Source organism: Elephantulus edwardii, unplaced genomic scaffold (assembly GCF_000299155.1).
Source record: "Elephantulus edwardii isolate Elephantulus edwardi_28Jun2011 unplaced genomic scaffold, EleEdw1.0 scaffold00041, whole genome shotgun sequence".
Taxonomy (NCBI): domain Eukaryota; kingdom Metazoa; phylum Chordata; class Mammalia; order Macroscelidea; family Macroscelididae; genus Elephantulus; species Elephantulus edwardii.
In genome coordinates, this window is record NW_006399791.1 from 505,093 (window position 1) to 518,110 (window position 13,018).

The following is a 13,018-nucleotide window of genomic DNA, read 5'->3' on the forward strand; positions in this document are numbered from 1 at the left end:
CGGGGCCTGGCGCGTGCAGCCTGCACCTCAGCGAGCGCGCCGACTGGCAGTACTCGCAGCGCGAGCTGGACGCCGTCGAGGTCTTCTTCTCGCGCACCGCGCGGGACAACCGGCTCGGCTGCATGTTCGTGCGCTGCGCGCCCTCCAGCCGCTACACGCTGCTCTTCTCGCACGGCAACGCGGTGGACCTGGGCCAGATGTGCAGCTTCTACATCGGCCTGGGCTCGCGCATCAACTGCAACATCTTCTCCTACGACTACTCCGGCTACGGCGTCAGCTCGGGAAAACCCTCCGAGAAGAACCTCTACGCCGACATCGACGCCGCGTGGCAGGCGCTGCGAACCCGGTGAGCTCGGCGGGGTCGCCAGGCCTAGCCTGCAGCGGAGCGGGAGGCGGGGGTGCGGGTCTCCTGGAGGCCCCTGGGGGTACTTACCTAGAGAAGAGCCCCGCCTCCGGCCCCCCAGCCGCAGTGGCATTGCTTATATCTTCTCCATACCTGCCCTTTCCCCATTCCCTCCATAGATCCCACCCGTCCTGAGGGTATGGGAGCGCTCAGCCTCGAGGATGCCCACATTGGCATGTGTGGGGGCTCCTGCCGCCTGGATCTTTTGTGGCTGAGGTTAGGTTAGCTGGCAGAGTGGTGGTGCTTAGGTACCAGGCAGAAAGAAACTTGGTTTGTGTTGAGTTTGTCTGAGCTGGCAGCCACAGGCTTAAGTGACCTTGGGCAAGGCACATGTGTCCCCAGACCTCTTCCCTTGCCAGTCAAATGAGGAGGTGAGACAGAATGACCTCTAAAAGGGCTTTCTGGCTGTAGAGTGCCCTGTGGGACAAAACCTTTGGCAGCTTCGAGGGCAGCTGGAGGTCGCCTGGTGGAGGAGTGTGCCTTCCTGGTGGGGCAGAGCCGCTGGCACTGTATGAACAGGAAGTTTGCTGGTGGCTGCTGGCCTGGCACCTTCTATGGAACCTCAGCAGCAGCCCAGAGAGAGTTTGAATTTTACAGGATTTGAGGAGTCTCGTGACCTTGACTTAGTGTTCACAGAAGGAGTCGTAAATAATTATGGAAAGCCTTTTTGTATGGCAGGCACAGGGCATGGTTTGGTGAGGGAGTTAGACATGATCAATCAATCAAACAAACAAACAAACAAAAACTTACATTTTACTCCCAACTTGGGCAAAAGTTTGGGAAGTTGGGCCAGTCCAGTCACCTTAGTATTCCAGTTATATGTGTCTTTCACACTCCATAGCAGTGATGGTGACAGTATCTCAGGTCTTGTCTCAAAGGTCAAGTCACCTTATAAATAGGTGACTTGACTTCTTCTGATGAAAGTGTTTCCAGAGTAAGTACAATGAGCACTGTTGCTCTGTGGGAACTTTGATAGTTTTGATCTGCTATGAATTCACTTGGTTTATACCATTCACCAGCATTAATGATTTTTGTCTCCCTCCGTGCTCACAGATAATATGCATTAATTACCCCTTGTGTGCCTGGGAAAATGACTTGTCCAACAGGAAAATACTTAGTATTAACATAAAGTTGCCTATCCATGCCCTCATTTGGAGTACATTTGGAAAATGGTTTAGGCAGATGAGAAATATCATATGCAGATTGTTGAGTCAGAATCCACAAGTAGTAAAAAAAAAATCCACTTGTTCGAATAAACGATTTCAGAACTGTATGACATGTGCAATCAAGATAGTGAACATCTGCTGTGAAAAATAAGGATAGGCATTCAGTGTTTTAAAATCCTACCTTGAGTAGGTTACGTGTGAAAATTTCCATAGAACATTGTTCTTGTATGTGGGTGTCTGTATTGAAATGAAAGCCTTTGAGATATAAGCTAACCCTTGCCCCAAATATGTGGGTGTGTCTGTGTTACCACGCATGTGAGGTGTGATTATTTCCTGGAGACTTGTCATTCTTCATTTTATATGACATTGTTTTAAATAGTGTAAGCTTCTGAGTTGCTGAATGGCTTATCCACATTTTGCCAGCTCTTACTTAATTTTGTGTCAGACTTCAGATATCCATGTTGATTTATCCACTTGAAACAGAGGTCAAAATGTAAAGGTTAAAGGGGAGTCTTAGAACTTGAAGAAACTTTAGAAATCCTATTACCCTGTGCTTTTAAAATCCTTATCTCCCTCACCCTGCAGGTTTATTAGGGATGTAACTTATTACACACAGTAACTTATTACACAGTTCAGGAGCAGGAATGACTCAGGATTCAGCTCTTCTCTCTGGCCCCAGGCTGTGTAGATTTTCTCACTCTTTTGACTCTGATCTAAGTTAGAAAATACATTTTACATCTTGGCCAAGTGTACACTTGTGCATCCATGTCTATATAAATGAAATAAGTACTTCACAAAACAGTATTTTTTTTTCCTATAGGCAATATGTAGGTCAGAATACCTTCTGTTTTGGTTCATTTAGAAAAAAAAAAAAGCAAACCCATGCTGGTTGTGAACCATTAACTATATCTCCTAACCTAATCATGAAATATGTCCTCTAATCATGAACATTGGAAATCTATTTTCTGGTCAAGAACATTGTTCTTGTCCTGAAACTTGATTTGCCAGAGGCTTGGGGAAGATAATCAAATAGTCAGTGGTAATCAATGGTAGCTTTCTTAACTGCTGGTTTAGAATATTCTTTTCCACTCCACTATGTAGTCACAGTTATCAGAGCTCTCAAGGGGTGCATTTACTGGTCTCGACTAGTCTAGTAATGTAGGAGTTCTCAAATTCTGAAGTTAATCAGTCCCTAACTACCTTCTAAGGAGCTCCATAGGGTGTTCTTAGCTGTAGTCTTTATAAGCATTTCACCAGACTTTTCTCCCGTGTGGATTTGAACCTCCAACTTTTTCAGCCTTAGGCATTTGCTGCCCCAGGGCTCCTTTGTACACATGAGTACCCCATAAATAAATGGTGTAAATTCAGTTTTTCTTACATGGAATTTCTCGTGATTGCTTTATATCTTGTTTCCCTTGCGAATTTTAATATGCATGGTGGTACAACACAGGGGTTAAGCTCTATTGACTTGAGGTCTGCTTCACTTCGAATCCACTGTATTGATGTTCTTGTGACATTCAAATGTCTTTATTGAATAGAAGAATAATAATAAGCCTTTCTATGTCTCTTTACCCTGTATCTGTTGTGTCACCATGGTAGCTCCTGTGTGTATAATACGAGCTGCCCCATCTCTGGAGGGACATTTCAAATATAAACACAAGAGTACAGCCACACCACATACATCTGGGTAACAGCTGATATTTCAGAAGTACACTGCCAGGCCTTCCTTCTAAGGCACCTTTTTATGGACTCAAACCACTAACCTTTTTGTTAGCAATTAAGCTCTTAACTACATGCATCACCAAGGACTCCCTACCTGTAGCCAGTCTGTCAAAATGATGAGTATTAAGGTGGACAAATCATCAAGGACAAGAGTTTTGAGAAGGGAATTTGAAAGCTGGAAAAGAGGTCACTTGAAAAACAAGTAGAGGGGAAGTAGGATTTGTAGAAGGCAGAAAGAGTGTGCTCTTAGCAATGAATGGCTGGCGTAGAATGCATTTACATGAGAGTGGCTCATACACTTTCTTTTTTTTTTTTAAAGCTCAAAAAAGCTTTATTAAGGGAGCCCGGGGCAGGATTCCTTGGTCTGGAGAGAGACAGACAGTCCAGGGGAAAACCACCTCATATACTTTCTAAATAAGTTATGAATACAAGCCATTGAGGAAATGAGCTGGAATCTCTTATTAAAAAGTATTTGTGGAAAGGGCACTGTGGCATTAGAGAGAGAAACCATCTATGTGAACATAGTCGCCCACTCATTGCTGGCCAGTCAGAACCAACTAGCTGAGCATCTTTTCAGAGGCTATAAATTCCACAGGAGATTTCCCCTCTTCCTCCCTAGGGGCAACTCTGACTAGGAGAACCCTCTCATAGCTGAGTCTCCAGCAGGTTTTCAGAGGCTGTAAATTGTACCAAAAAAAGAGATGACTCATCTTTCTCCCTCTGAGCAGCTGGTAGATTTGAACCACTTGCCTTTGAGTTGGCAGTGCAACTCCTTACCTATTAGGTCACCAGAGCTTCTTGAGAGGCTCTATTTTAACTGGAGCTGGGGAAATAAAGCCATGAAAGACTAGGTCTTTTGAGTAAATTGTGAGTGGGAGGATTCAGACTCTTAACATCATTCAAGGGTGGGAGTGGGAGTGTCTTAGGGCTCCTGTAACAAAAGAACTTCAGCTCGGTGACTTGAAACAATAGACATTATTTCTCTTACTGTTCTGGAGGCCAGGAGTCCAGAATCAAGGTGTGAACAGGGCCACTCACTCTGAAGAGTACTTTGTCTTTGGCTCTCTTCTTTGATTGGTGTTTGCATCACTCCAATCTCTGTTCCTCTGTCTCCTGGTCTATTTTTGTAAAGATAACATTCATACTGAATTAGGGCCCACTCTAATCTACGGTGACCTGATTTTAACTTGATTCCACCTTCAAAGATCATTTCCAAATGCAGTTACATTTCTAAGAAGGGTGTAACTTCAGAGTATCTTTTGTAGGCTATAATTCAACCCATATCCAACTTGGGTGTCCTTTTGGATGCAGTTCGCTTGAGATTGTGTAGAAGTGAGACCAAGGACACAAGAACCCATGAAAAAAAGTTAAAATATAGCCTCACATATTTATATGATAGCTGGCTGGTCGAGGAGGAATGTGGCATCAGGATTGTGGAAGAGTCATCAACAACCTGCGTTATGCAAATGACACAACCCTGCTTGCTGAAACTGAGGAGGACCTGAAGCACCTGCTGCAGAGCATCAACGACTGCATTCTTCAATACGGATTGAAGCTCAACATCAAGAAAAGATTCTCACCACTGGACCAATTGGCAGCATCACTATGGAGGGTGAAGAGATTGAGATAGTTAACAGTTTTAGTTTGCTTGGCTCCACAGTCAGCACTCTTGGTACTGGCAGCCAGGAAATCAGGAGACGAATTGCATTGGGAAAGTCAGCTGTCAGGGACCTCTCCGGAGTACTGAAGAGCAACAACATCAGGCTGGAGACTAAGGTGCACCTGATCCGGGCTGTAGTCTTCACAATTACGTGCTATGCATCAGAGAGCTGGACAGTGACCAGGGATGATAGAGAATTTGATGCTTTTGAGCTGTGGTATTGGGGAAGAGTGTTGGATATACCACAGACTGCTAGGAGAACAAACAAATTTGTCCTGGAGAGGGTGAAGCCGGAATGTTCCTTGGAGTCAAGGATTCTGAAGCTTTGTCTGACATGCTTTTGGGCATGTTGCAAGGAGGTAGTACTGGTCCTTGGAGAGGAACATATGTTTGGGAGAGTGGAGGGACGCTGCAGGAGAGGAAGACCCTCCATGAGATGGATCAATTCTGTGATTTGTGTGGTGGGAATAAGTGTGTTTGAGATGGTGAGGTTGGCATAGCATTGAGTGGAGTTTAGGGCTCTTGTACTTAGGGTCACTATGAGTTGTGAGCAACTCAATGGCAACACATAACAGCAACAATAATGGGAAGATAAGAAATGGATTATTTTATTAACTCATTGAACTAATCATTAAGCAAATGCTATAAAAAGACAAATTTAAAAGCAGAACTTCTATTGATCAACCTCTTGCCTATGTCTAGATGGCTCCTTAAAAATCAGATAGGAAACTTGGAAAAGGCATCAATCACTGGCCCACATATAGAGACTGTGACGTAAGAATGTGAGGAGGTCCCCTCACCTCTGGTGGTTGGATGTCAGGTTGGTTTAGTGCGGTTTGGTCACAACTTATATATAGCTGAGCACCTATCTTAGATCTCATCCCCAAATACATGTGCAAATACTGGGGGAAAAATATTTAAAAATTCTTTTAAAAAAGAATTAATGAATCAGGAAAATTGGAACAATAACATTCATGATAACAACAGTCAAGAAATAAAAAAGGGTGCTGTGTTGGAAAAGTCTTCTGTCCAGGACCTCTCCAGAGTGCTAAAGAGCAAGGATGTCCATTTAAAGACTAAGGTGCACCTTATCCAAGCTATAATATTTTCACTTACTTGTTATGCATCTGAAAGCTGTACTGTGAACAAGGATGATAGAAGAATCAAAGTCTTTGAATTGTGGTGTTGGAGAAGAGAATGGAATATCCCATGGACCGCCAAAAGATGAAACAAGTGTTTTCTTCGAGGAAGTGCAACCAGAGTGCCCCTAGAGGCAGGGATGGTGAAAATATTTTAGACATGTCACAAGGGGCCAGTCCTTGGAAAAAGTCATGCTGAGGAAGGTGGAGGGTTGGAGGAAGACACTCAAGAAGATGAGGTGACACAGGGACTGTGCCTCAGACCTGTCAGCGGTGGTGTGGATGGGGCAGGATAGGACAGCGTTCAGGTCTGTTGTTGATAGGGTGCTAACTCAAAGGCATCTGACAACAGCAAGCAGGAGAAGCTCAAAACCTCCTGGGGATGAGGTCTAAGGTGGGCAGAGCACTTTAGGTGGGAAGGAATAGATTTTTTGTGATTCAGTTTGTTATCAGTGTTTACAGATACCATTCACAGAAGTAGTCTTTGATCCTTCTGTTTGATGTTGGTGACAAAGACCTTGGAGGAGGGAGACATTTGGTAACATAGCCAGTGAAACATTTACACAGTCAGAGAAAGCAAATGCAGAGAGGAAGATAAACAAGAGACTGCCATTGCCAAGTTGTGTGAGAGTAAATGACAGAAGTTTCGGGTTTCCTTTTCTCAACCGTTAGACACGCATCTATTGATACTGTCCATGCTCCAGCCACAATGCTGTCTGTGTTCCTTTTGAGGACCGTTAATGCCAAACTTTCTTTTTGTTGTAAAGGGGTAGGATAACCTTTGGAAGCATTTTGGGTTTGATTTAAAAAAAAATCATTTCATTTCATGTTGGTTCTTTCAAACATTCATAGACATTATCATTGGTTGATGCTTTAGAGACATTTTGGAGATGTACTAAGATTTTGTGACTTTCGTTTCTGGGATTCATCACCCTCAAACTCTTTGTTGTTGAATCAGAAGAGGACTCTCAGAGGCTGTAAATTGCATGGGAACAGATTTGCCTGTCTTTCTTCCAGGGAGCTGCTGGTGGATTTGAACTGCTGGAGAGGTAGAGCCTTTGGGCTAGCTGCCTACAGACTGTACCCCTAGGATTTGTAGAACCTGTAACTAGAAGAACCTAAGGCAGAACAGTGCTGGAATGGCCTTCCCTGAGGTGGTGGGTCCTTGAGAAGCACGTTTTGCTGCTGTGTGGGATGTTTGTTTGTGCCCAGGATGGATTTCTCCTGGAAGGGCTGAGTTGGCTCCCGGGCATGCTGAGGTTAATGTGTTTGCTGCTTTCTCAAGGGAGAACTACCTGAAGGAAGGAATGTCTAGGGCTTCTACTGCTTCAGGAACAAGAAAAACAGAGCACCTTAGGAATGCTGTTTGACGTAAGGTGAGAAAGTGCAGTGATATTAGAGAACGGAACTAGAATATTGACCTGTGATTCAAGGCAGCCAGTGTGAAAAAATATCTCCCTGGGAAGAATGTACTTCGAAGAACAGACCTGTTGAAATGACAATAAGTAATTGTGGTTGGGTGTCTGCTTTAAGCTGTTCCCTATAGTGTATTTTTTCCTCTTCTCTCCAATTATTTTTTGCAATACTCGGCTCTTCAGCCTCCTCTCACCATACTCCCATGTGGGTTTCTCTCTTGCACTAGGTTCTGGGGGTTTGCTCTATCCCATCAAACCATAATTATCCACAGTTCTGTTCTCAGAGGACTTGCTTTCCTTTGACATCTCTGGATAGTACTTACGGTTATTGCCCTTGGTTGGTAACTGAAAGATGGAAAGTTTGAGTCCACTCCATGGCACTGCTGGAGAAAGGCCTGGTGATCCGTTCCCAAAGATCTTGGTCGGATGTGAGTGTGATCTGGTTGCGACATCTGTCACCCCATTGATCTCCAGGGTTGATTCAGCTGATCTGGCTGGCTAGGCAGGTGTCCCCTTCCTCCCTTACTGATCCATGTGCGTCCCTCCCAAAGCTGCACCCTCAGTTGAAGAGGTCTACCATCCTCAATAGAAGAAAGACCATCCTTTGGTCAAGGATATGTGAGTAGCTGCTCTCCACTGCTAGAACCTCCAAACAAGCTCCCAAAGATCATGGTTCTTGAAAACCTCATGGACCACGGTTCTTACTCTAATATATGTAGGTTCACATGACAACAACTTTCTGGTAAAGGTTCTTACTTTCCTAGAATAATCCTGCTATAGAAAATCTGACAAATTATTTTACCATTCTGTTGGCCTAATGGATAAGCAGTTGCGCTGCCAATCCAAAGGCAAGCAGCTTGGATCCACCAGCTACTGTGAGGAAGACAGGTAGGCTCTCTCTTCCCATGTGATTTACAGCCTCTGAAAACTCAGAGGATCCGCCATGAGTCAGTTCTGACCCAACAGCAGTGAGTGCAGGTTGAGTGTCACAGTACTTCCGTAATGTGTTTACTTTTCCAAGAATATTTGTTCTTATTCAGGGTACTCTTAGAGATGCAGTCTTATCTAAAATTTAGCCTTAAAACTAGTGATACTAAGAGGAAATGGTGGCAGTATTTGTCCAAATGTAAATGTGTGTGTTGCACTGAATAAAGTAGGAGTGAGTCAAGGCCCTTTGCTTCCGGCCTGGTGGGGCTGGGGTGTCCCCCAAAGATGGTGGTTATAGGTCAGCGAGGCTTCTGCATAGGTGAGGAGGAGCCCATAGGGGCCCCCCAGATGTAGATAAACAGCCAAACCCTCTGGAGGCTTTAACCGCTTAGGCTTCAATCTCTAAAAAGTCAATTTTCCAGTCAGGGATGTTTATAATTTATAACAAAGTCCTTCTCTGACAAAAGCCAAAACAAAACTCTAGTGATACAATGGTGTATTGGAGTGGGAGCATTTCCCCCACCCCCACAAAGGCAAGTAACTCTTCCCACTCAGAAGCTGCATTAAAGCATATGGTTAAGGCCACCACCGACCCACCTGTATAATTTTGTCCCCGTTTCCCACCTTACCCTTTGCCAGATTGAGTAACTGCTCTGTTCAGTATTGATCGTCTCAACACTGCAGAATCCATCCAGCCTTAGGGAATGGCCATGTTCATTTTAGGTGGTGGATTTACGTTCTGTTTTATATTTTGTTTGTGCTACTGTTGAAACTATAACTATTACGGTAAGAAGCATCACATACAGATAAGAGTTCAAAATCTCAGCACAGACTTACTTGAAAAAATAATTATTTGGGCAACAGAGTGATTTTGGGGAGGTGGGGCAGGAGATTTTTGTTAGGTGCCATTGAGTTGAGTAAGACTTATGGCGACCCTGTGAACAACAGTCAGAACCCTGTCCTGTTCTGTGTCGTCCTTGTTGTCTCTTGACATGAGAGCCCATTGCCGCAGTCATTGGTTCATACCTTCTTATTGAGGGTCCTCAGAAGGTAGGGTTGTATTCATTAACAAATTTCCCTTAATCTGCCTTAAAAATATGTTTTACTAAACTTTGAAGAGCACAGCACATTTTATGCTAGGGAAATTTGTTCTAATGTCATCTCTCAGAAATTCACTTGAGCAAACTTTAGTACAATTTTAGCTTCACTTTCCTTTGATGAAGAGGGAAGGGGGGGTGGAGGTCAACACTTTTGTGAGTTACCATATCAGGTACCTTCTACTTTGGACATGTTGCTAGGAGGAATAGCAATTCCTTGGAGAAGGACATGGTATTGGGAAGGGTGGAGGGTTGGTGAAGGAGAGGAAGGCCTTCAAACAGGAGGATTGACACGGTGACTTGCTGCAGTGGGCTCTTGTGTGCCAGGTAGTGTGAGGATGGCACAGGATTGAACAGGGTTCAGATCTTTTGTTCATAGGGTCGCTGTGAGTTGTACTTGACTCGATAGCACCTAACAACAACAGCAACACATCAGGTCCCTTCTTTAAGTCTGTGCTTTGTGATGTTTAAGAAAAGAGCCTAGTATTTTTTTTTAGGGGTAAAATAGTAATGATAGATTTATTAGAAAGTTATATCCCCAAAGGGATAGATCTCCCTCCCTGAAAGGAGATTTGGAGGGAAGGCCGAGCCTAGTATTCCTGACATTTCTTTTCTTGAATAAACTGTAAATTTCAATGGATCCACTCAGGTACACTGAATCATCCTTGGCTTCACTTTAGAATTCCACAGGCAGAAAACGTCATGTGTGCACTTGTATGTGTTTTTAAGGGTCTGGTGGCATAGTCTATGGGAAAATGCAACGCTAACCTGAAGGTTCTGAGTCTCCGGTGGTTCAGATCCCCCAATGGCTTTGTGAGAAAGATGGCCAATCTCCTTCCACAAGATTTACAGCTTTGGAAACCTAACCGAGAGTCAGCTCTGAGGTGGTTCTTACGAAGTGACAGTGTTAATGACTGGATCCTTCTAATCACTCTTACCCAACATTTTGGATTTATGTGAATAAAAAAATCCCTTATCTGACTCCTGACTACTTTTCACAGTCTCCTGGTTCCCTAGTGGTTCAAGAATTGTGCTGCTGAGATTTGGTGTCTCTCCCGTGGTGTGAATCCACCAGCAGCTCTGAGGAAGGAAGGAGGCCCATCATCTCTCATGCATTTGATGGTCTCTAAAAACTCCTCGCAGGATCAGCTATGAGCTGGTTCAAGTTTGACAGCGATGGCCTTGATGTACATCTAGCAATATATGCAGAGGTGAGAGCAACGCTGGCTGTGACAGTTGTTTTCTTTTTGCTAGGCCATAATCCACTGCAGTTTGGCGGTTCTGAAATGGTGCGATTTTGGCAGCTGTCTTCCACTTTGTAATCTGATGTCGTCATTTGTCCTTTTCTTATAATGCCACTTTTCACATACTGATCTAGTCTTTGGAAGTTGATACGTGAGGTGTAGTTGTCTGTATGTTTGTACAGTTACCCCTTCCATTTTCTCAGTTGTGATTTTTTTTTTTTTAACTTTCTTTGTTTTTCACTTTGACAAAAGACCTGAGGAGAGCTCTGATGTAGGCTTGCCTGGTGGGAGAACATGATGGACAGCCTCTTCCCCTTGTGACTTGACCCTCAGAAATCCTGTGGTGCGTCACCATGTGTCAGAACTGACACCATGACAGTGGGCTTGAGTTTTGACATTAGTATCTGTTTTCACTAACTAAGGGTTAAGGGTTTATTCTTCAAAATCCTCTCTGTAGCCATTGACTGACTTTGCCTTGTGGGTGGCTGGGAATATGCAAATAGGGCATGTTGGCTAGGTATCCCATTAAATTGAATGGATTTAGCAGCAGAATTTGTTAATTTCACCATCAGAAAAGGAACAGGAGAATGCACCGTGTCCTTCAGATGAGATGGGGGACATTCAGGGTAGTATGACCATAGACCAGTGTGTCCTTCAGGGCCAGAGATTTTTGCACCAGTCAGACCATGGTCTACAACGTAGCCGCCACAGCAGAGAACCAGAGATCTGATGTGTGATGGAGCAGACCTTGGGAATGCTAGACCTGTGAGTCAGAGCTAAGAGCCTTTGCCCAAGTTTGTTAGAGGACTAGGCAAAGAGCCATGTAGACAAGACCTTGCTGTGTAACATTGGCCTAAAGCCACGGTCAGGCTGAAGGCAGATGGCTGGCTGTGAGCACATGTCGTCAGCTGTCCTGATTGTGTTCTACTACTAACCTGAATTATAGCCTTTTTGACTTCCTAATATGGTTCTGTGTGGTCTGTGAGCTATGGCAACGGATTTTGAACCTAGGAAAGCAGTAAGATTGGTGTTGGGATGAGTAGAAAGAGGTGCAGGGCCGTGACTTGCCTGACCTCATGGGGATTGGTTTTGTGTTGTTGATGCTGCTGATGGAGACAGTTCACCTTGGTGGAGTTGGTAGAGGTTAGATATGGCTGTCCCTCCCCGGGCTCTTATTCTGTTTACATTAACCAAAAGCAATCTAAAGAGGAATGTCTGAATGTGATGGGAAGTCTCCCATTGCAATTTAGAGTCTCAGAAATCTGATGGCACATCACAGTGACTCAGAACTGACACTGTGGTTGGTGGTGAGCTTGAGTTTTGACATTATCTCTTTTTTGCTGACAAAAGTAATCTAAAGAGGAATGCCACTTGAGGGGGAAAAAAAAGACAAAATGGAAATCTGTATCCACCATTTGTTTTGCAGCAAATCATTAAAGAAGCATTGATTAATTAGACTCACAAAGTGGCATTATGACGCTTCTTCCCCAGGAACTACTCAGCATCTCAGCATCAAACCACCATAGATAGCTTCAGTGTCTATGGACACTGTATGGTAATATGCTAGGTTTCATGTGTCATTCAGCATTATTTGGTAGGCTGATGTTGGAGTCTAGGAATGCTCAGACATTTTTTTTTCTCAGATAAATTGATGGCGATTAATCACTTTTATTTTATGCTGTTTCACTTTACATGAATCTCATAGGAACATTACAGTTGACACACATAGGCACACATCCATGTATGTGCACATGGCCGTGGTTGAGATATGCTAGCTTAGAAACATCCTGAAGCGTGTGGACTGTCAAATTGATTCTTTCTCATAGCAGCCTCAGAGGGGAACTGTGCCATTGGTGCCCCTGGCTGTCATTTGTATGGGAGCATACCAGCAGGCTTTTTCTATCAAGGAGTGACTGGTGAGTTTGAACCACTGATCTTTGTCTGAGCAGCCGAGGATCTAGCTATTGTGCCAGCAAGACTCCTTATCTAGAAGCCAGTATTCAGTTAAAGTTATAAATTTTTAAGAGTTGAGGGAAAAAGACTATTAGAGAACATGTGTTTGGTTGGGGTTTTTTTCCCCCCCTCCTGCCTCAAAAAACTTATGAATGGAGACGATTTTAAGAAGAACGCTAGGGAGCTCTGGTGGCCTGGTGGTAAGGAGTTGCATTGCTAACCGTAAGGCAGGAATTTCAAATCCACTACCTACCGCTTAAGAGAAAGATGAGGAATCTCCTTTCATGTAGTT

The 13,018-nt window shown here is 44.0% G+C and overlaps 1 protein-coding gene across 1 annotated transcript in view; it reads left to right on the forward strand.

Annotated features, from left to right (window-relative positions):
- The first annotated feature begins 8 nt into the window (after positions 1-8).
- Positions 9-13,018, forward strand: part of ABHD17C (abhydrolase domain containing 17C) — a 77,235-nt gene continuing 64,225 nt past the window's right edge. The window contains exon 1 of the mRNA XM_006885118.1: positions 9-346. Within this exon, the coding sequence (XP_006885180.1) occupies positions 123-346 (224 nt within the window). The 5' untranslated portion in view covers positions 9-122. The remainder of the gene's footprint in view (positions 347-13,018) is intronic.